The sequence below is a fragment of the Neophocaena asiaeorientalis genome, unplaced genomic scaffold (genome assembly GCF_003031525.2).
Source record: "Neophocaena asiaeorientalis asiaeorientalis breed wild unplaced genomic scaffold, Neophocaena_asiaeorientalis_V1.1 scaffold24, whole genome shotgun sequence".
Classification (NCBI taxonomy): domain Eukaryota; kingdom Metazoa; phylum Chordata; class Mammalia; order Artiodactyla; family Phocoenidae; genus Neophocaena; species Neophocaena asiaeorientalis.
The window spans coordinates 6340704-6362775 of NW_020185317.1; the positions used below are offsets into that span (position 1 = coordinate 6340704).

Here is a 22072-nt window from a genome sequence, read left to right on the forward strand (position 1 = left end):
AGTGAATTTTTGACTGCGCAGAGGGTCGTCAACCCTAATGCCCGCATTGCTCAAGGGTCAACTGTAATCAAAGTCTATTATTACAGGCATAGCACTCCAAAGTTTGGTGGTACAATGTACCACGTAAAAAATTATATATTCTCTGGGTAAAGATATGAAGATATCATCCAGAAGTCCTCAAATGCCAAAGACTAGTTAATGTCCACTTCCTGTGTGCTTTGTCATCACTTTATAGCAAAGAATATCTTACATGCACAACTGAGCAGATTCCAACAGCACAGAATGCCATTTTCAGTGGCACCAAGAAGATACTTGGAACAAGTCAATCTCCCAAAGCAAAGGTGCCTAGATTAAAACAAGGAAGTTAACAACAGTCAGTTCTAGCACACGTAGTTACAAAGGACTGCAGACTTCCTGCATAGTACTAGCTTCGTGCAATGCAAATTTTTAGATAGACATGTATGTTTTTGTTCATAATTATTCTGCAGGGAAGAGGGTAAGGAGCACAACAGTAAAGGTTTATTTAGCTATTTTGTTTCTTTAGGAAAACAGATTTGATGACCAATTCTTTTCTCTAATATGCTGTACGGTACAATAATTGACACATATAGAGAAAATGTATGTGAAATGTACCAAGTTATTTAACAAAAACTCTTTTTTATGCTTCTTTGTCTCAAGAGGAAAATCTGCAATATGAATTCTGAAGAAAGTTTTACAAAGTAAATTCAGAATTAGACATGTTGGGAATTAGAAACAGCCATTTCCCATTCTGTCCTCAAATGCCCAAGTTACTGGAAATAAAATGGAAGATACTACTGTTACATTCTCTTGCCATTATTACAAACAATGAAGTTTGAGCATAACATCGCTTTTATGAAAATACTGAGAAAATAAACATTGTTTGGATCTACTGAGGCTTATATATATCTTCTATTATTGTGTAGTACAACCATGAAAACTAATGCACATGGTTCATAAACCCAGTATTTTTTTGTTTCCCTGTATTTTGGTTAGCTGCTGGCACCACTGACCCACAGGATACCTCTGGAGAAAGCATAAATTAATTACTAAAGTTTATGTAGAAAGACTTGTTTGAATTTAAAAAAAAAGAAACCTAGTACTTCATACTCCCCCAATTATTTACCTACCTTATTTTCCCAGCTCGTTGACAAAATGTACATTTAAGTTCCCATGTGTCCGAATCCCATATTGTAACTATTTCCTCAAAACTAACTGCTAGTAAAGAGCCATCTTCGGAGAAACAGCAGTTAGTTGCTTGGTATTTGTGATAACTACCCACAAAGTCACAGGTCCAGCCAACAGCTTTTTCTGTGAAAATACAGACCATAGAAATACTACAAATGCTAGATAATATTTTACGGAATTTATAAGAAATATGGATTAAGAAACAAACACAACAAAAAACCTCCTCTCCAAAATTTTAGTTACAAATCATTGACTGATTTGAAATTTGCGTCCCTTCCAAGAGACCTTGATCTTCCTCTAGTGGAACAGTAAAGGGACTACTGCAAAAGCCCTTTTTACTGTACCCTCACAGACTGGAATAACTAGTACACGATTAATCAAGAATGTCATAAAGTAAGTAAAGATTTGGGAGAAGAGGCATGTAAAAATGTAATCTCTAAAATCTTTTGAAATCGGGCAATATCCTATAGTATTAAACAAAGTAGAAAATGTCCTCCCAGAATGGATACAATTCATAAGATAAATATATCAATTCTTAAAACTGTGCACTACATACAGACATATTATATTTAAGTAACTTACTGTATATATCAGAATCATCTGTTAATATCCACACTTTGAAGTGACCATCTTTACTTGTTGTAACCAAGGTGGGGTTTTCAGATTTTTCTGCATTACAGAAACAGAGAGCTGTGATGTGGTCTTCATGTGGCATGTTGACCTTTGTATTGAGAACAAACCTAGTAGGAAGGAAACCAATTTATTTTTGTACCAGGGCAGTATGATACACTATCATGAGTATTAAGAATTCCTTACATATTGCACATTTTACAATAGCATCTTTAAGAATGAGCAACTGATATATTATCACCTAGCATGACAAACAATTGAGTATTCTGTCACTAATGGCCACAGGATGCAAAGAGTTCTAACACATTACCTCTGGCCTCGTGTAATGTACATAACAGAGATGATTATAAATAGTGTCAGCTTACTGGTACAGAATGAGTATAAAATAGGGGTCATCAAAAAATGATACTTGAAAGGCTACTATACTAAACTGCAGGGAAATTGTGTAGAACACAGATACCTCACTCTTTTGAAAATAAGCAAAAAAGGAAATGGCTATGAAAGCCCTTATTTGTGGCAAGACGGCACAGAAAGAACATTACCTATTTCACTGCCCTGGTCAATACTTAATATTTAAAGTCATACAAACTACCTCTCAAAGCTTGTTTCTGGCTTGACAGGACACTGGCATGAATGAAAGACTATCTTGTGAAGATTCACAAGACAATGGGCATGAAAGCACTAAGCCCAGTTCTTGACAAGCAAGGACTTGATAAATTGCTATTACAGCCATGGTATGAGAAACTAGTGGGCTCCTTATCTAATCAAGACTACACCACACCACACCTCTACCACCTACCACTGCTATTTTCCCAAAGAAGGTAATATAACACAAAAGAGCTAAGGAACTAAGACCTTTGCATTCTAATCCTGGATTTGCCTGGAAGTAGGTATGTGTTCTTGGGGGTATCACTTCTCCATGTTTCCTTATTTATGCAATGAGGTGACTCATAATTTGGAGGACACCAATGCTTTCTCAGAGCAGAAAGCATAAAGGCTGTATTAGAGGAATAACACCTCCTTCATTTCTCTTAATATAAATTTAACAAAATGAAACATCATAAAGACCAACAATTGAAACTAGAAAGTCAAATAATTTTCTGCTCTGAAATTAATGTCTATATAGATAGTATTACCCTTGTGTTTTCTTATTATATGTCCACAGTTTCATTTGCAATTCAAGCTCAGTTTCCTTTTCTTGACGTTGTTCCACCGTTGCAAGCCAATTACCATAGCAGCCAAATGCAGCCTTTGTTAGCTCAATTTGGATCAGACCATAATCATTGATATATTCTTGCTGTATAATATCTAACTGATGGGTTAAAAAAAAATCCAAAATTCTTATTAATGTAAATACATACATGTTAAAGCATTCAAGGAATGGTAATTAACCACATCATAGATACCTTCTGGAATCTACAGTAACAGATTTTTAGGTAAAGAGAAAAATGAACTAATCATTACTTACAGACATCAAAATTGCCATTGAAAACATGGAGCATATTATATAATACCAATTTGGTGGTGATGATTCTTCAATGACCTTAAATTTTAGTAACGACTATGCTCCATTTATATGATACAGCAGAACTTTAGGTTACAGTAATGCTTTTCTTTTGTTTCTAAGAACAAATAGCTCTACATAAAATCTCAAGGCTAGATTCCACATCACTAGAAACAAGGAAAGCAAAAATGAAACCTACAATTTTTAAGAAGTGAAAAAAGCACAACATTTTAAATAGGCCAGCATTTTCTTTATAATTGTTTCTTTTATTGTTTCCTCATCTATTTACTAAAAATGTATTAAGTGCTACTATTTCCAGGCACTGCACTAGAAATGTACAAAGATCAATAAGTTTCCTTTCTTTGAGTGGTTTAAAGGTGTTGGAGAGAAAGAGATAAAGTGTTACAGTGGCTGTGATAGAAATCTGTAAAGGGTACTGTGGGGCACTAAAGAAAAAGTGGAAATTCTGGATTGCATTTACCAGGATTATGGGAAGTGTTCCTCTTTAATCTACACTGAAGATTTTATCTTCAGCATGTACATGATACTGTTTCACCACAAAGCAGAGACAGGTCTGTATTGTTAATCCATATTCTCATTGCCTATCCTTACGACTCAAAGGCACAGATGTGTGCAACAGTTAATTTAGAGTGTAGTCTTAAACAGAATAAAATAGAAGGCACTGCACTAGAAATGTACAAAGATCAATAAGTTTCCTTTCTTTGAGTGGTTTAAAGGTGTTGGAGAGAAAGAGATAAAGTGTTACAGTGGCTGTGATAGAAATCTGTAAAGGGTACTGTGGGGCACTAAAGAAAAAGTGGAAATTCTGGATTGCATTTACCAGGATTATGGGAAGTGTTCCTTTTTAATCTACACTGAAGATTTTATCTTCAGCATGTACATATGATACTGTTTCACCACAAAGCAGAGACAGGTCTGTATTGTTAATCCATATTCTCATTGCCTATCCTTACGACTCAAAGGCACAGATGTGTGCAACAGTTAATTTAGAGTGTAGTCTTAAACAGAATAAAATAGACAGAGCGCACAGAACAGTGCCAACTGGCTTACATGCAAACTTCATCTGCAACTGTGGCCTCATTAGAATCATGCTATAAACAACTGATAATACTATGTTCAAATAACATAGGCACAGGATCTTGTTTTAGAAGCTATACAATAAGTTACTTGACGCCAGTGGTGCTATAAGATATTTCATTAGTTTTAAGGCTAGTTAACAGATCAAAAATCTTACATTATATAACTGTTTATCGCTTTGGAGAGAATAAAACTGCAAGTGGCCAGGTTTCCCATTCAAAACCAAAGCTTTAGTTCTTGGGTCAATCATCAAACCGGTAAAGATATTTCTGTCTGCAAAAGAAGTGATGAACAATAGCTGAAATCAGACAAACATTCACTTTTGAAAATGTACACAATTCCACATCCACTGAGGTCTGCGATACCTTTCACTAGGCCTTGAATTACTGCGGATGCCTCAAGGTTTCGGTGAATGATTATCATCTCTGTGGGTAAAATAAATAAATAAATAAACAAACATCTAAACATAAATAGGTCAAACCTTCAAGGTTTAAAAAAAAAAGTGAATTTATATCATTCTGAAATATACCAGAATACAAAACAATTGAGTATGTTCAATTTCTTGGAGTGTTACTGGAAAATTAGGAATATATTTTGTGATTTAACAGAAAAACTAGGGGTGGGGATGAGGGCTTTTTCTGTTGGAGTCTCTAAGTTTTCTACTGTGACTATGAATACATTAGAAGTGTTAATTCAGAAACTTATATGCCCCAAAAGAGACGGTTGTTTACTTTGAAATGAGTCACTGCACTAATGGATTGCTCAGTTATGCTCTCTTTTGAAGGGAAAGGAGGCAATGGGCAAGGGATTTACATCCAAGCTGAGGTGTAACAGGATGACCAAATGCGGGGGAGAAATCAGAAGACTGCTCCATTTCTGTCAGAATCCACAGGACTCCCACGCCGAGAAAATGGCTGTACCAAAGGAAAACCTCAGAGCGTTCTTTCGAGAATGCCATTGTATTATGAAAACCTCCTTTATTCCCCCAATCATTCCACATGAAAAGATTTTTAAATATAAGTGGCACAACAATAACCAAATACACTTAGCCCTACACTTTCATAAAAACAACTCTGGAAATGTTGTATTCAGGTGGCATCTTGGGGCAAGAGGGGTGGAGGAAAGAGGAGAAATGGAAGAGAAAAAAATGCTCGTTAAATCCTATGCTACTCTTAGTTTGAGGTCTCTTATTTTCCATCTCCTACAGATGCTACCTAATTTATGACATTACACAAACTGTATTTCCTCATGACAACAAATTGAGACTCACTGTTATCGGAGTGCGAAGTACAGAAGAGATCCCCTGCTGGAGACACTGAGATATGTTCAATAGTAGCTCCTAAACGGGGGAGGAACTCCTTATTCTTCTCTGCTGCCTCTCGCCATTCTACGAGGACAGACTCACGGCCACCACTCAGCAGACTGCTGCCTTCTCATCCACCCAAAGAAATGAAAAGGACAGTGTGTGGGGGAAAAAACAGGAAGATATAATTGATGTTTTGATTTTTCCTATGTTAGAGAAATAAACTATTTAAAAAAACACACAAACAAGTGTCTTTATATCTTTTAATACACTTGCAAGACAAAAGATTTAAAGATCACTGGTTCAGGGATTTTTCCTTTCCAGTAACATGTGACTACTTTGTTGCTGACAAATTCTTCTGCCAATAACTAGAAAAACTGGATGAAACAAACATCCTCCAGGCCCAGCTGGCTTCACTAGTAAACTTTTCCAAACATTTAAGGAAGAAATAAACCAGTTTTACACTCTTCCAGGTGACAAAAAAGAAAGAACACTTCCCAATTTGTTTTGAAGACCAGCATAATTCTGCATCAAAACTAGCACATCATTAAGAAAACTACCAAATGAAGTATCAGCAAGCTGAATCCAATGATATATTAAAAAGATAAGACATCACTGCAGGGTAAAATTTATTCTAAGCATGTGAGGTTATTTTAACATTTGGAAAAATCAGCATAATTCTGCACCAAAACTAGCACATCATTAAGAAAACTACAAGCCAATTTCATAACAGATGAAAACTACCAAATGAAGTATCAGCAAGCTGAATCCAATGATATATTAAAAAGATAAGACATCACTGCAGGGTAAAACTTATTCTAAGCATGTGAGGTTATTTTAACATTTGGAAAATAAACCAATGTAATGAACTCTACTTACAGAAAAAAGGGAAATAGATCATCAGTATCTTAACAGTTGCAGAAAAAGTAAAAGATAGAATTCCAGACCCATGATAAAAACTCTCAGTAACCTAGGAATTGATGAGACCTTTAAAATTTCATCAAGAATACTTACAGATAATCTATAGCAAATATTTTAGTGGTAAAACACTGAAAACTTTCCCCCTGTGTTGGGAACACCAATACCACTTTTATCCAACATTAACTTGAGGTCCTAGAGCACTGAAATAAGAAAGGCTTAAGAATCAGAAAGAAGTAAACAATAAATTAGATGCTCACAGCAAGCATGACTGCGCTCAAAGCAGAGCCAAAACAGTTTATACTGTTAACATTTGCCTTAACTTATAAACAGTTCTCAAAAAACCCTATAATTTGTAGTTCATTTACACAGACAACTAATTTTCTTCTGTTAACTCTCTCATACCTATACATTCACTGACAACCATGTACTATATTATTTCTCACAAATACTCACATGATTTAAAAAATAACATCAAGAATTCAACTCTCTAATAGCCAAGATGATCTGCAGTACTTCCTATATGAAAGCCATGGCTCACAATAGAGGCACTTGGTATTCTCTTTTTTGAGTGCCAACTAATCTAACTATTCCTTCTTCCCCAAACCCCACCTGAGAAGGCCAATCCTGACTGTCCCAGGACTTAAGGGTAATAAGTAAGGCCATCACAAAAAGCTGTGACTAATAACTAGTGTGAGAGGAGGTGGACAAGATAGGTAAGGGCAAGTACAGAAAATAGAGAAAAGTCCCAGTGACAATATACATCAACGGGTCTTGGCCTTTGGGCAGGGACCACAGCAGAGAAAAAGAAACTGATGAGGAAGGGCAGAAGAAACCACCTTAGGTCAGGAGAGAATAACAACACTGCCTGAAACATTACAGACATATGTACACACAATGCCACAAACATACTCATTTGTATTTTTGGTGGGGAGGAGGGTGAAGATAAGATACATTCACTGACAACCATGTACTATATTATTTCTCACAAATACTCACATGATTTAAAAAATAACATCAAGAATTCAACTCTCTAATAGCCAAGATGATCTGCAGTACTTCCTATATGAAAGCCATGGCTCACAATAGAGGCACTTGGTATTCTCTTTTTTGAGTGCCAACTAATCTAACTATTCCTTCTTCCCCAAACCCCACCTGAGAAGGCCAATCCTGACTGTCCCAGGACTTAAGGGTAATAAGTAAGGCCATCACAAAAAGCTGTGACTAATAACTAGTGTGAGAGGAGGTGGACAAGATAGGTAAGGGCAACAAAATAGAGAAAAGTCCCAGTGACAATATACATCAACGGGTCTTGGCCTTTGGGCAGGGACCACAGCAGAGAAAAAGAAACTGATGAGGAAGGGCAGAAGAAACCACCTTAGGTCAGGAGAGAATAACAACACTGCCTGAAACATTACAGACATATGTACATATGTACACACAATGCCACAAATATACTCATTTGTATTTTTGGTGGGGAGGAGGGTGAAGATAAGAGTAGCCGATGTCTTTTATCCATAGGGTTAACACCCTCTTCATTCTTCTGTTCTTCCTTCCCATATGTCACAGCTGTACTCCTGTTGTACTACTCTAAGTATGTCAGGTTGGGTCCCACCCCCATATACCAATCACTGATCCCCAAAATCAAAAGCACAAGTAGGCTGAAGATGCCTCCTGCTTCCTGAGGCTCCACTGAGTTAAACCCAAGTAAGCCTGTAGGAATCTAGAGCAAATGGTACTAAGACTTGTCCTGCCAGTCTCTGGGAAGACCTACAGGAAGAAGAACCACTACTTTCCCTGGGCACGTAAACTTCTGGAGCATCTAGCACCTCCCCTCCCCACCCCCTTAAGGACCAGTCAAAATGTACTGACATAATTTTCACCACATACGTGTGGGGATGCTAACGGTAACCAAAGACAAAATGTACTTCTCCAAATTTCTGTTGAAGGTCATCCTATTTCCAGGGAGGTATTTTTACGCATTATAGCCATTCTCATGCAGCTTAAATGGAACAAAGATCTGAATTAACTTAAAATAGTGAATGTGGCCATCGTACAGTTAAAAACAAACTTTCGAATTAGACCTAGGTCCAAATCCCACTTACGAGACACGTGACCTTAGGCAAGTTAGTTCTCAACTACAAATTTCACTTCCATCATCTGTAAAATGAGAATAATGATGCCTGTTTTCAGAGTCAAGGATTAAATGAGATAATGGATATAAAGCATCAGCAGAGTCATTTGCTCCTGATAAACTGTAGCTATACTTATGGACAACAAGCACTTAGCTACGTGCACATACATTAAAAAAAGAAAAGGAATATAATTTAAATAGGTTTATATTAACAAGAGACTTTATGACAGGTGTACACTTTGATACTCTGAAGAGCCTTGAGAACTTAAGCATATGGCATTGTGCTGAGCAAAGCCCAAAACACAGGGGTGATATACAAGTGCTTAAAAAAATTCATCTGGCCCATGCAATTCTAAATCTTTCAAACTTTAAGTACAGTGAATTAAAATACTTGGTTCACATACTTTAAAAGTTCATTTTAAGTCTTAAACTTGTACTTACCTGTCACTGAAAAAGCCAAATCCATAACCAAATCATGGTGCCAATGTAAACATGTGTATGTGTATTTCTTTTCATCATCAAAATTCCTCCTATTGGAGAAAACCAAAATTCTTAATTTGGCCAAAGGCATATGTTTATCAAGTTTACTGGTCTTAATGTGCAAAAAGTACTTTCTATTTCTAAACCAGTCACTTCTGCAAACAACAGGCCATCATAGTATTCTACTAGTTCAATATTCACTGTTACTCTCTCTTTTTTACTTAAAGGCTGACAAAAAGTTCTCTTCAATTAAATGATTAAGGACAAAATGGATTTACTCCTAGGGACAAGGGTTGAAGTCCTAAAATAGTAAGTCTATGCAATGAAGAGTACAGTAATAAAAGAAAGGAAGGATACCAGCAAAGCATCATCTCTATTATCAGCTGTGGCTTTTCAGTTCTATCCTTTTCCCTGCACCCAGGTATACCTTTTCTGCAGGACTAATCTAAAATAAATAAATGATTGCCAAGCTCTTCAAGAGTTAACTGACCAAAGACGAATTTTGCCATCCCTGTGACCAGTTGCTATGCAGTCTTCCTTCGGGTGACATGCTACACATGTAAAATTGTTCTTAGCATGTTTCTTATTTCTTGATGATGATAAAGTAAACCTAGAAGAAAAATATTTTCCCTTGATTATTAAAGGCTTGGTAAGTGATGTAGTTAGGCAAAATGGCGGTCCCACCCTTATCAACCCAAACTGGTGAGCTCTCAGAATTCACTGAACATAAATGCATGATTTTTAAGAAAAATCATGACCAAGAATCAAGAATTTTTTTGTAAACATTTATTAATACACAATATAAACTTCATGTGAATAACATTCTACCATAACTTGTCTATGGAGGCCACTGAGAGTGAAATAGAGGACAGTTCTTTTTATAGTTTTCTGCCTGGGCAAAGTTTGTTTGAATTTCTCGTTAAAGCTAAGTTTTTAGCATGAAGTATGGACAAGCCTGAGAAATTATATCTGAGACAACTGGTTAATGTGTCCAAAGATGTCAGGATCCTTATACTGCAAAGGAAAACAAATGTTAATCTTGGCAGGGTAAAAGGCGAGAGGGGACAGTGTCATTTGAAGAGTGACTACTCATGCTTAGCACTAGTTTCTTTAAATACGTTATCTCATTCATCCTTACAACTCTATTAGGTAGAAATTATTGCCATTTCAAATACATGTTAATTTGAAGTGCAGTGAGGTTCAATGGACTAATCTGACTCATTTTAAACCCAGATTATACCAAAGCCTATATTCATTCCTACAGCCATAAAATGCCAATGTGGATCACCCAGGGAAAACTTTCCAAACCACATCCAATTTTGACATCAAGTATACACAGCAGAATCTAAGTGTGAAAGTGGTTTTGGGGGGAAGAGCTCCCTAGGATTTTGTGACTAATGATTTTAACCCACTGTGGGTTAAAACCTCTACCTCATCTTGTGGTTTCACAATTACTTGTAACATGAAACAGCTTTGGGTCACAGGTATAAGGATGAATAAAATTTTAATGAACTCTTGAGTAAATAAAATAAAGCCATCAAAAAGGAATTCTTACCTCGATGTTGTTTTCTTTTTGAAAAAATAAACCGACAAGTAAAAGTCTCGTACTGCAGCAACATACTCTCCCTGGTATTTCAAAGAGAAGATAACATTCACAAAAATAGTCAACACCCTTTACGAAGAAATATTATCATAAAAGTTAACATGGGAACAATAAACTTTTGGAGACTGAGAGTACATTAGTATGAAATGATATACTGGGTTGGCCAAAGAGTTCATTCGGGTTTTTCCGTAAGATGTTACAGAAAAACCCAAATGAACTCTTTGGCCAACCCATATTACAGTTTAACTATGGAAAGGATACTCTTACATTTACAATAATCATAGAAAATTAAAAGATGAAAGTAGGTCCTAAATCCTAAAACCAGACTCTCTAAGTATAATGATTAAACTTTTTTCTGTTAAGGCATAATTTATACACCACAGAATGCAATGTTTGACATGTGTATGACCATGTAACTACCATCACAATCAAGATTTAGGACATTTTCTTCGCCTCAGGAATGCTCCGTTGTTCCTCTTTCCAGTCATTCCCCAATGCTCCCACCCCTGTCAGCAACTATTGATTTCTATCACCGTAGATTACTTCTCTGCCTTTTCTATAACAGAATACAACCAGAATGGTAAATACGTTTCATGTCTGGACTGTAGCTCAACATCACCTTTTTGAGATTCACCCACGCTCTTATGTGTATCATCAGTTCCTTTTTATTGTGAAGCAGCATCCCAATGAATGCATATGTATCATAAATTGTTTACTCTCTTAGTGATGAACACTTGGGTTATTTCCATTTTGGAGCTATTATGAGTATTAATTATTCTTGTGCATGTCATTCTGTGGTCGTGTTTTCATTTCTCTACCTAGGAGTAGAACTGCTGGGCCCCATAAAGGCACACGTTTAACTTTGCCCCATATCTTTCCACCACTCAGTACTGTCATTCTTGAATTTTATCTGTTCTAGTGGACGTGAAGTGGTATCTCACTGTGGTTTTAATTTGTATTTAACTGACGACTATGATGCTAAAGAATAATGATGTTTATAATGTTCAAGTGTTTTCTCTACTCTAAGAAATTAAACCTTTTCAGAACAAAGCCAAAATAATGCTACAAAACTTAAGACTAAAGAAACAGCCTACCACAATGATATACAGGGGCTTCTGATGGTACTTGATTTTAATAACTTACGTGATTATTAACAAGGGATGGCTAAATAAGTCATGGTATGAACATCATACAGTCACTATTTCTGATGAACATTTAAGTACACACTCATGCTGCAGTGTTAAGTGAAGGAAAAAAAGATAAAACCCTCAAATAACTATTCAATTTGAGAAAAGTTATTTTATACATTTAGGAAAAAGTCTAGAAAAAATTCCTCAAATATTACCACTGGTGAGATTTAATTTCTTCATTATATTGTTCTGTTATTTTAAAATTTTCTATAAGGGCGTGTTATTTATAGACATGGAGGTCATATTTTCAAAAGACACATATCTATAATCAAAGCATTTAAGTGGCTTCTACATGGTACAGGCTAAGAAGTACAGTACAAATGCCAAAACATTGATTTCTTTTGGGACAATTATACAGTTTACAAGAGCAAAAAAACACAATCTACAAAATTAGGGTAGTCCTAAAAAAATCTATACTACAAACACATGCTAAAGTAGTAAGACAGATTTCTTAGTTAGTAACAAAAATATTGTAACTCAAGGCAATATTAAATCACTATAACATAAAATTCTCAGAGGAAAGACTGCAGGAAAGAGATTTTATGTACAAAAAAGAACCAACAAAGCAAATTTTACCTCATTTCCAAAGGCAATGCACTTGGGTGACTGGTTTATATAATCCAAAACAAAGGAGAGCTCCTTAGCTTCTACTTCCTGACTTGATGATTTTGGTAGTTTCACTGAAACCAGCTGAAATACATCTAGCCAAAGGCAGCTATATTAATATAAAGCTTCTCTAGAGAAAGTGAAGATGTACATTTGTTCATATAAAACTGTTAATTAGTACTCCAAAGTTAATTTGATGCTAAGATCATAATTCTAGGCTATCTGAACAAGTTGTGCTCTTCATTTGAATATACAAGTTTTAACTGGAGGGCTAATTCCACAACTCATACACACACACACACACACACACTTCATATATGTAGAAATAGAAAACAACTGGTTTTACTGGTGCATACTGCTTTCCAAAGTACTGAGATGAAAAAAAAGAAACAAAAAAACCCCAAAGTACTGAGATGAGCTTTAAGATGGAGAGGGAGTATGATACATTGGTGAACTGAGCAGCCAAAAGCAACAAACCAACTGAGAGCTTTCAGAAATGCTATGGGCTTGCCACACATTCATAGAATAAATCTCCTTTTCTGTAGAACTGGCATGCTCTTCTCTTTGCATTCCACTTAAAAAATTTCTCCTTAAGGGGAAATAGCTATATTTCACTATGCTATTTCCTTATCCTCCTAGACTTTATAATACATTGTAATACACTGATCTACCATTTTTTGTTTTCCAGCCTGCTTATTATATACTCTGAACTCAATTCTTCTAGCCTTTTCAGTCATCTCAAACTTTACATGCCTAAATTCTGAACTCTTATTTTCCTTTCTGAACTTAGTCTTCCCCCACATTGCCCACTGGAGGAAATGGCACCACAATTTACCTAGTTGCTCAGACTTAATCCTTGAGTCACCTTTGACTTCTCTCTCATGCCCCACATCAAAACAGCAGCAAACTCTGCTGGCTCTATCTTCAAAAGACATCCAAGATTCAATAAATTCTCACCACCTCTGCCGCTACCACCTAGCCTAAAGCCATGATCCTGCTTCATATCCTAAGTGTTAGGAATAGTGATCTCTTAACAGCTCTTCCTACGCCCACCCTTGGACCCCTTCAGTCTCTTCTCAACACAGAAGTCAGTGTTCTATTACTACTAAGTCAGATCATGTACCTCATTTGCTCAAAAACCTTCAATGGTTTTTTGTCTATTCAGAGTAAAAGTCAGAGTCCTTGTAATTGCGTACAATGCTCTACATTATCCATTCTACTTAGGCTCACTCCAATCCATCCTCCCTGCTATTCCTCAAACACGGCAGGAATGCTCTAGAATATGCTTCTCCAACACAGCTGCACAGCATATTCTTCTTTCTCCCAGGACCTCCCCTGATCACTTATTTAATATGTATTCTTCCAGTGTTGCCTATTCCCGTCCCCTGCCTTATTTTTCTCTAGAACACCTGTCATCTTATTGTATTATATGACTGATCTAGTAAGCTTAATGTCTGTTTAGTTCTCTGCAACCAGAACAGTATTTGGTACATGGTAAATGTTTAATTAGCTGGTGAATACATTAATTACAGTCAAGAAATGAAACCATATAAGATAACATGTAAATAAAAGGTTCATTTGTTTTTAAACCAGAGAAGCATATTTCAATATGATTTATACAAATTTCTATCAGAGACTCTGGTTTTGGACTGTGGAGCAAAGATGAAACAAATAAAGAAGGATATGTTAATATATATTTTGAGATGCCAGTCACAGGGAATCTTTTTTAGCCTTATTCACATTTTTATATAGTAACTAGATTTTCACAGGCTGAGTGCCCACGATGTGCCGAGTACTGAAGAGTAACACTAGATTCCACCATGAATAGAATTCCGATTACATTACAGCATTTGAAGTTTCCAGTTAACTCCAAAAGGCTAATGACTTTAGATCTGCGTGAGACTTACTTTAGATCTACAGTTTTCTATACTGGCTTGCACATTAGACTCAACTGCGGGAATACTTAAATAAACAGACAGGCCCCACCACAGAGAATCTGACATTTTAAGTTCCTTGGAGTGATTGTAATGTGTAGTCAGTGTTAAGAATCACTTGTCCTACTGATATGGATAAAAACTTTCATTACTGTTATTGGCAACTACCCCTCTAACTGATGAATCATGCAGTGTGTATGGGGAGTGGCTACCAAACTAGAGTGATGAGCAGAACCATCTGGGGAGACACAAAAAATGCAGATTCCTAGACCAAATCTCAGACCTAGTGAATCAATTGTCAGGGAGTTTAGAAACATGAATTTTTAGTAAGCATTTAGACAGACATTAAGAATGCACAGGGCTTCCCTGGTGGTGCAGTGGTTAAGAATCCACCTGCTAATGCAGGGGATATGGGTTTGAGCCCTGGTCTAGGAAGATCCCACATGCTGCAGAGCAACTAAGCCCATGCGCCACAACTACTGAGCTTGCGCTCTAGAGCCCGTGAGCCACAACTACTGAGCCTGCATGCCACAACTACTGAAGCCCGTGCACCTAGAGCCCATGCACCAAACAAAAAGTAGCCCCTGCTTGCCACAACCAGAGAAAGCCTGTGCATAGCAACAAAGACCCAACACAGCCAAACATTAAAAAAAAAAAAAAAAAAAAGGACCCAATGCAGCCAAAAAGAAATAAATTTACAAAAAATAAAAAACTCCCTATACTTTAAAATAGTCATCTGGTAAGGCAACTTAATTATTTTAAGAAATACACTGCCATTTCCAAAACATTTTTTGGAATGTCCCTTAGAGGTAGTTTATGGGCCACATCAGAAATCTAAACTTACAGCTTGTATTCTTTCATGTCACATTTTTTTTGCGATACGCGGGCCTCTCACTGCTGTGGCCTCTCCCGTTGCGGAGCACAGGCTCCAGAAGCGCAGGCCCAGCGGCCACGGCTCACGGGCCCAGCTGCTCTGGGGCATGTGGGATGCTCCTGGACCGGGGCAGAACCCGCGTCCCCTGCATAGGCAGGCGGACTCTCAATCACTGCGCCACTAGGGAAGCCCTCATGTCACATTTTTGATAGATAAAAATATTACTCATTAACAGAGTTGGCACCAAACGACTTTTAGCTAAAAAAGATTTGGCTTCACAGTTTTAACTATTCTCAACTTACTTAAAAGTCCATGATATAACAATCTGTAAATTTGTTTTAGCAAAACAAACAACAAAACTCCCCGAATTCCAAACAAAAAAACCACTACCAGAACCCCCAACAAAAACCAAGCCAAAGCCCCCCTGCTCCCCCCCGAAAGGATTCACTTAGCTAATGAGCTGTGAGCCAGTCTAGCTGACTGCCCAGTAACCAGTTTAAAGCTGGCCTGTACTTTGAATTCTGAATACAACTCTATTTTAAGGAGGACAACACAGCGGGGACTGGCATTCTTGAAGTCTGAGATTAGAAAAATTCTTTGGATATATCCTTCATGTCAATGTTAAATGTATTAAATTTACTGCTAAAGGACAATTATTTGTAACCACTGAAGATATTCTAGAAATCCTTAAATGCTCTGAAACATGGTAGTTTCAATGGAATAATGTTCCAATGATAATGAAAATATAATAATAATTTAGCCACACTATTAGTTCCTAATCACCTGTTTTCTATACCATTTCCTCCAGATTCAAGATCAATGAATGGGTGTTCAGTGATGGGTAAAGTAATAGTGATGCTTAAGAATGACAGATTTAAGGTCAGTAGGAAGACACATATAGCTCAAAACAGCTTTAAAATTGGAGTTACCTGCCCACTATCACAGCCATTTATTAAGTAATCATTCCCTCATCAATATTTCAGAAATAATACAAAGCCTCCCCAAAATGAATGCAATAGTGATGAAACCAATTTAAAAGCCAACTCCAAAAACTTAACTTCACACTAAAACCAAAATGTTAAATCTGAGACACTGTAAAACGTAAAGAGCCACTCAATGCTATCTATAAATGTATAAAAAAATTAATTATACTATACCTGGTTTTTCTTTATTTATTGTAATAAAGACAGAATCCTCAGCACAGTCAAGAGTAAAAAGGGCATGAAGTTTACATCCAACTATGAAAGTCTGAAAGATAAAAAGCACCATATTGTTCATTCTGTGTACCCCGCTAAGTTCCATAACAGGCAGGATTTTTTTTTTTTATCCATTTTGCTCACTGCTATATTGCGAACATCAAAAGAAAACCCGGCCTACGGAGACACTCAATACATATTTGTTGAATAACCTTTTAAGTTAATACATATATAAATCTACCTGTTTCTTATCAATGGTTTTACAGTATTCTATTGAATGACTATCAAATTTTAACTGACCTCAAGATTATATTCAATTTTTTTTTTCTACCATGAACAATGTTTTAAGAACTACATATACCTGCCATTATTTCAACAAGAGATTCCTAAAGGTGAAATTGCTGGAGCAAAAGGTATTTATTCAGTTTCATTCTCATTGACTGTGTACAAAAATGTCTATTTCTCTACACTTTATCGCTATATTTTTTTCAATCTGCAATTTGGATAAAGTGACAGGGAAAAATCCTGTGTTGTCTATTAATTTACATTTAATTATTAACAAGGTTAAGCATCTTTTCATGTTTATTGGCTATTTGTTATTTCTTTTCTGTGTATTACATATTCTTACTTTATACCAATTTTTTTCCCGTTGGGTCATTAGTTCTTCCTTATTGGTTTTTGGTAATTTTTTGTATATTAGGGATAATAGCTCTTGTAAATATTTTCTTTCAGTTTCATTGCTCATTTTTTGGTTAAAAAGGTTTAAAATGTTATATAGTCAAATTTATCGTTTCTTTTATGGTGAGTGAATTTTATGATTTGTTTAGGAAGGCTATCTAAAAGGTTGGGCCTTAAGGAAGTATTCAATAAATATGTCTGTCATTAAATTATGTTGCCATTCCTCTTCACATAATGAAAATGAAGCTCAATCCACGTACCTTTATCAAAATGCCATCTGTATAGTCCCACAGTTTAATCATGCCATCAAAGGAACACGAATATAGCTAGAAGGGTAAAAATAGTACAAAACTGATTAAAAAAAAGAACTACATGAAGATATCAAGTAACTTAACTGCTAATACAGAAGGCATTGCCTGTTCATTAATTCATTATCAGCTTTAAAGAGGTGAAATCATTTATTTATAGTTTTTGCAAAATAAAAAATCTTATCACAGCTCTTTGTAGAAATCAGACCTATCAATTTCAAGTTTTAATTAAAATAAAGAAAAAAGTCAACCCTCTGTCTTCAAGAGGGAGATGGTAAGGTATTGAGTTATGAATAACAACACTTGAGAGCTTGTTGCTATTTTCCCAGAGCCCAGTCCTTTATCAGCAGAACAGCTTTTATCTTACATTGGTATCAAAGGAGTGTCTCTCAAATGATCTGAGAATGTTCTTTTTAAAAAGAAAAGTTTCCAACCCATCATGGACCAATATTTTTGTAAAATACAACTTAAGTTATTATGTACTTGGATGCTGTGGCAATGTCAAAGTGCCCTAAAGTTTTAGACACTCAATTTCTATACTTATCTCACTGCAGACCTGTGACCAACGGTTTGTGGCACTGGTCTGTGGGCCATACGTTGGTACCAACAGAATGCCTTTGTAGCATGTTTTTATTTTTGTCCCACAAGACTGAATTTTACTAAAGTCACACTGGAGTTTTTCGTTGCTGTTACTGTGAAAACACTTTACTTAAAATTTTGAGTTTTTTTCAAGAAAGATGGTAGAGTAGGAGGACGTGGAATTCACCTCCCACCACGAACACATCAAAAATACATCTACATGTGGAACAATTCTCACTGAAAACTAACTGGAAACTGTCAGAAAGAGTCCTATACAACCAAGGCTGTAAGAAAGATCCACATGGAATGAGGTAGGCAGGGAAAAGAAGCAATCAGGTTGGGACCTGTTCCACTGGGAAGGAACACAGAGGACAAAGGAGATTACATGGGCAGAGATCTGCCCTGTGGACTGAGTGAGTGGTTTGAGTCACATACTGGGTGCTCCAGTCCTAGGGTCTGACACAGGGAAGAGAAGTTCCCTTGGCTGAAGTGCTGCTGGGACTAACAGTAGGGCAGTGGGAAGCCTGTATTCCACTCAAGAGGAGAGCACACATGTGGGCTTGCTCCTGAGGAAGAGGGTAGATTGAAGACTGCCTTAGTGGCTGCCTGGTTTCCTGTGACCGCTCCAGTATACGCTCCAGCCCTGCTTACTTCATGACACAGCTCCACATTGGAGAGAGGCCTGCCGTGACTGGGGAGAGAGCTTGGCTGTGCAACACAGAAGCAACCTAGCACCTCCATCTCTAGCCCCACCTCTAACCAAGGTGACAGCTGCCAGCACACCCCGAGGAAAGATGTGACTTGTAGTTCATGTCAAAGCCAGCTCTCTTACCAAAGGCACTGAGCACATGCAGACTGCACAGGGATGCTCCCACATAAGGATACCCCTTCAAGATTGGTATAATTAACCAGTTCACCTAAATTCATAGATACAGAGAAAGCTAAGCAAAATGAGAAGACAGAGGAACTGGTCTCAAAAAAAAGAGAGAAAGAAAACCCCTGAAAAAATTAATGAAACAGAAATAAACAATCTACCAGATAAAGAATTCAAGTCATTAATAATAAGAATGCTAACTGAATTAGGGAAAAGAATAGATGAACACAGTGAGAATTTAAACAAGGAACTAGAGGGAAAAACACACAAAAACACCCACTCAGAACTGAAGAATACAATAACTGGAATGAAAAACACACTAGAAGGAATTAACAGCAGACTAAGTGATTCAGAATGCACAAGTAATCTGGAAGAGAGAATAATGGAAATCACCCAAACAGAAGAACAAAAAGAGTAAAGAAAGAAGGAAAGAAGGAAAGAAAGAAAAAGAAAGCAAGAACAGCTCAGAGATCTCTGGGATAACATCAAGGGTACCAACATTCACAACATAGGGCACATTATAGGGGTCCCAGAAGGAGAAGAGAGAGAGAATGGGGTCTAAAATGTATTTGATGAAATTATGGCTGAAAATGTCCCAATCCTGAAGAAGGAAACAGATATCCAGGTATAGTAAGCACAGAGGGTCCCAAACAAGATGAACCCAAACAGAAAACCCTAAAGCCTCCACTGAAAAACTATTAGAATAAGTGAATTCAGTAAAGTTGCAGGATACAAGATTAATATACAGAAATCTGTTGCTTTTCTATACACTAATAATGAACTACCAGAAACAGAAGAAAAAACAATCCCATTTAAAATCACATCAAAAAGAATAAAATATCTACAAATAAACTTAACCAAGGAAGTGTAAGATCTATACTCTGAAAACTATAAAACACTGAGAAGAAAACCAAAGATGATACAATGAAATGGAAAGATACCCCATGTTCCTGGATTGGAATAATTAATATTGTTAAAATGTCCAAACTACTCAAAGCAATCCACAGATTTAATGCAATCCCTATCAAAATACCTATGACATTTTCAACAGAACTGGGACAAATAATCTCAAAATTTGTATGGAACCACAAAAGACCCCAAATTATGAAAGCAATCTTGAGAAAAAAGAACAAAGCTGGAGATATCATGCTCCCTTACTTCAGACTATACTACAAAGCTATAGTAATCAAAACAGGATTATACTGGCACAAAAACACAACACAGATCAATGGAACAGAATAGAGAGCCCAGAAATAAATCCACATACTTATGGACAATTAATATACAACAAAGGAGGCAAGACAGTCATAGGAGAAAAGACAGTCTCTTCCATAAGTGGTGCTGGAAAAACTGGACAGCTACATATATAAGATTGAGATTAGAACATTTCCTCACACCATGTACAAAAATAAACTCAAAATGGATTAAAGATATAAATGTCAGACTGAAAACCATAAATCTCCTAGAAGAGATGACAGGCAGAACACCCTTTGACGTCAATCGTAGCAATACATATTTTTTGATCTGTCTCCTAAGGCAAAAGAAATAAAAGCAAAAATAAACATATGGGACCTAATTAAACTTAAAAGCTGTGTACAGCTAGGAAACCACAGACAAAACAGAAAGACAACATACTGAATGGAAGAAAATATTTGCAAATGCTATGACTGATAAGGGATTAATTTCTAAAATACATAAACAATCCATACAACTCGACATCAGAAAGATAAACAACCTAAAGAAAAAAAAAGATAAACAACCTGATTAAAAAATAGGCAGGAGAACTGAACATTTTTCCAAAGAAGATATACAGACGGCTAACAGGCACATGAAAAGATGCTCAACATCGCTATTAGAGAAATGCAAATCAAAATCACAATTAGATATCACCTCACACCTGTCAGAAGGGTTAGCATTAAAAAGTCTACAAATAACAAATGTTGGTGAAGATGTGGTGAAAAGGGAACCCTTGTACACTGCTGGTGCACCCACTACTGCAAAACAGTATGGAGGTTCCTCAAAAAACTAAAAACAGAACTACAATGTGATCCAGCAATTCAACTCCTGTGTATATACCTGAAAAAATAAAAATAGTAATTTGAAAGGATACATGTACCTCAATGTTCACAGTAGCATTATTTACAATAGCCAAGACATGTAAGCAACCTAAGTGTCCGCCAACAGATGAAGGGATAAAGATGTGATGTGATATATACACTCAGCCATAAAAAAGAATAAAATTCTGTCATTTGCAACAATATGGATGGACCTAGGAGTATTATGCTTAGTGAAATAAAACAAAGAGAAAGACAAACAAATACTGCATCTTATCACTTACATGTGGAATCTAAAAAATAAAACAAATGAATATATATAACAAAACAGAAACAGACTCACAGATACTGAAAACAAACTAGTGGATACCAGTGGGGAGAGAAAAGGGGGAGAGGTAAGATAGGGGTACAGGATTAAGAGATACAAACTACTACGTATAAAATAGATAAGCAACACGGATATATTGTATAGTGCATATAAATAATAGCCATTATTTTGTAATAACTTTAAATGGAGTTTAATCTCCACTACTGAAGAATCACTATACTGTACACCTGAAACTAATATAATATTGTGAATCAACTCTACTTCAATTTAAAAGTGGCAATTTTAAGATTTCTTCCAGGGAGGACATGGAATCACAGAATTGAAATAAAAAATGATGGAGTAAGAAAATATCTATTCAAGCAAAAGAATTATATTAGGTAAAAAATATACACCAGCATTATTACATATAACATGAATCATGAACACAGATCAGTAAAATATAACAAGGCAAACAGAATCACTATAAGACAATGGTTATACACAAATACTGTGAGTTCAGAGTCCACAGAATCTCTGGCACCCACCCCTTCACCTCAACCAAGCCTGTTGTTAAACCTGGTAATACAGACTTCACA

At 36.3% G+C, this 22072-nt stretch overlaps 1 protein-coding gene across 1 annotated transcript in view; it reads right to left on the reverse strand.

Annotated features, from left to right (window-relative positions):
• The window catches only part of WDR75 (WD repeat domain 75), a 41309-nt gene that overhangs the window by 12043 nt on the left and 7194 nt on the right, over window positions 1-22072 (reverse strand). The window contains exons 3-15 of the mRNA XM_024733640.1: window positions 17615-17680; window positions 16638-16728; window positions 12643-12767; window positions 10829-10899; window positions 9764-9883; window positions 9235-9323; window positions 5709-5867; window positions 4804-4863; window positions 4596-4711; window positions 2973-3148; window positions 1789-1946; window positions 1149-1329; window positions 251-345 (exon numbers count right to left, since the gene is read on the reverse strand). Of these exons, the coding sequence (XP_024589408.1) occupies window positions 251-345; window positions 1149-1329; window positions 1789-1946; window positions 2973-3148; window positions 4596-4711; window positions 4804-4863; window positions 5709-5867; window positions 9235-9323; window positions 9764-9883; window positions 10829-10899; window positions 12643-12767; window positions 16638-16728; window positions 17615-17680 (1507 nt within the window). The remainder of the gene's footprint in view (window positions 1-250; window positions 346-1148; window positions 1330-1788; window positions 1947-2972; window positions 3149-4595; window positions 4712-4803; window positions 4864-5708; window positions 5868-9234; window positions 9324-9763; window positions 9884-10828; window positions 10900-12642; window positions 12768-16637; window positions 16729-17614; window positions 17681-22072) is intronic.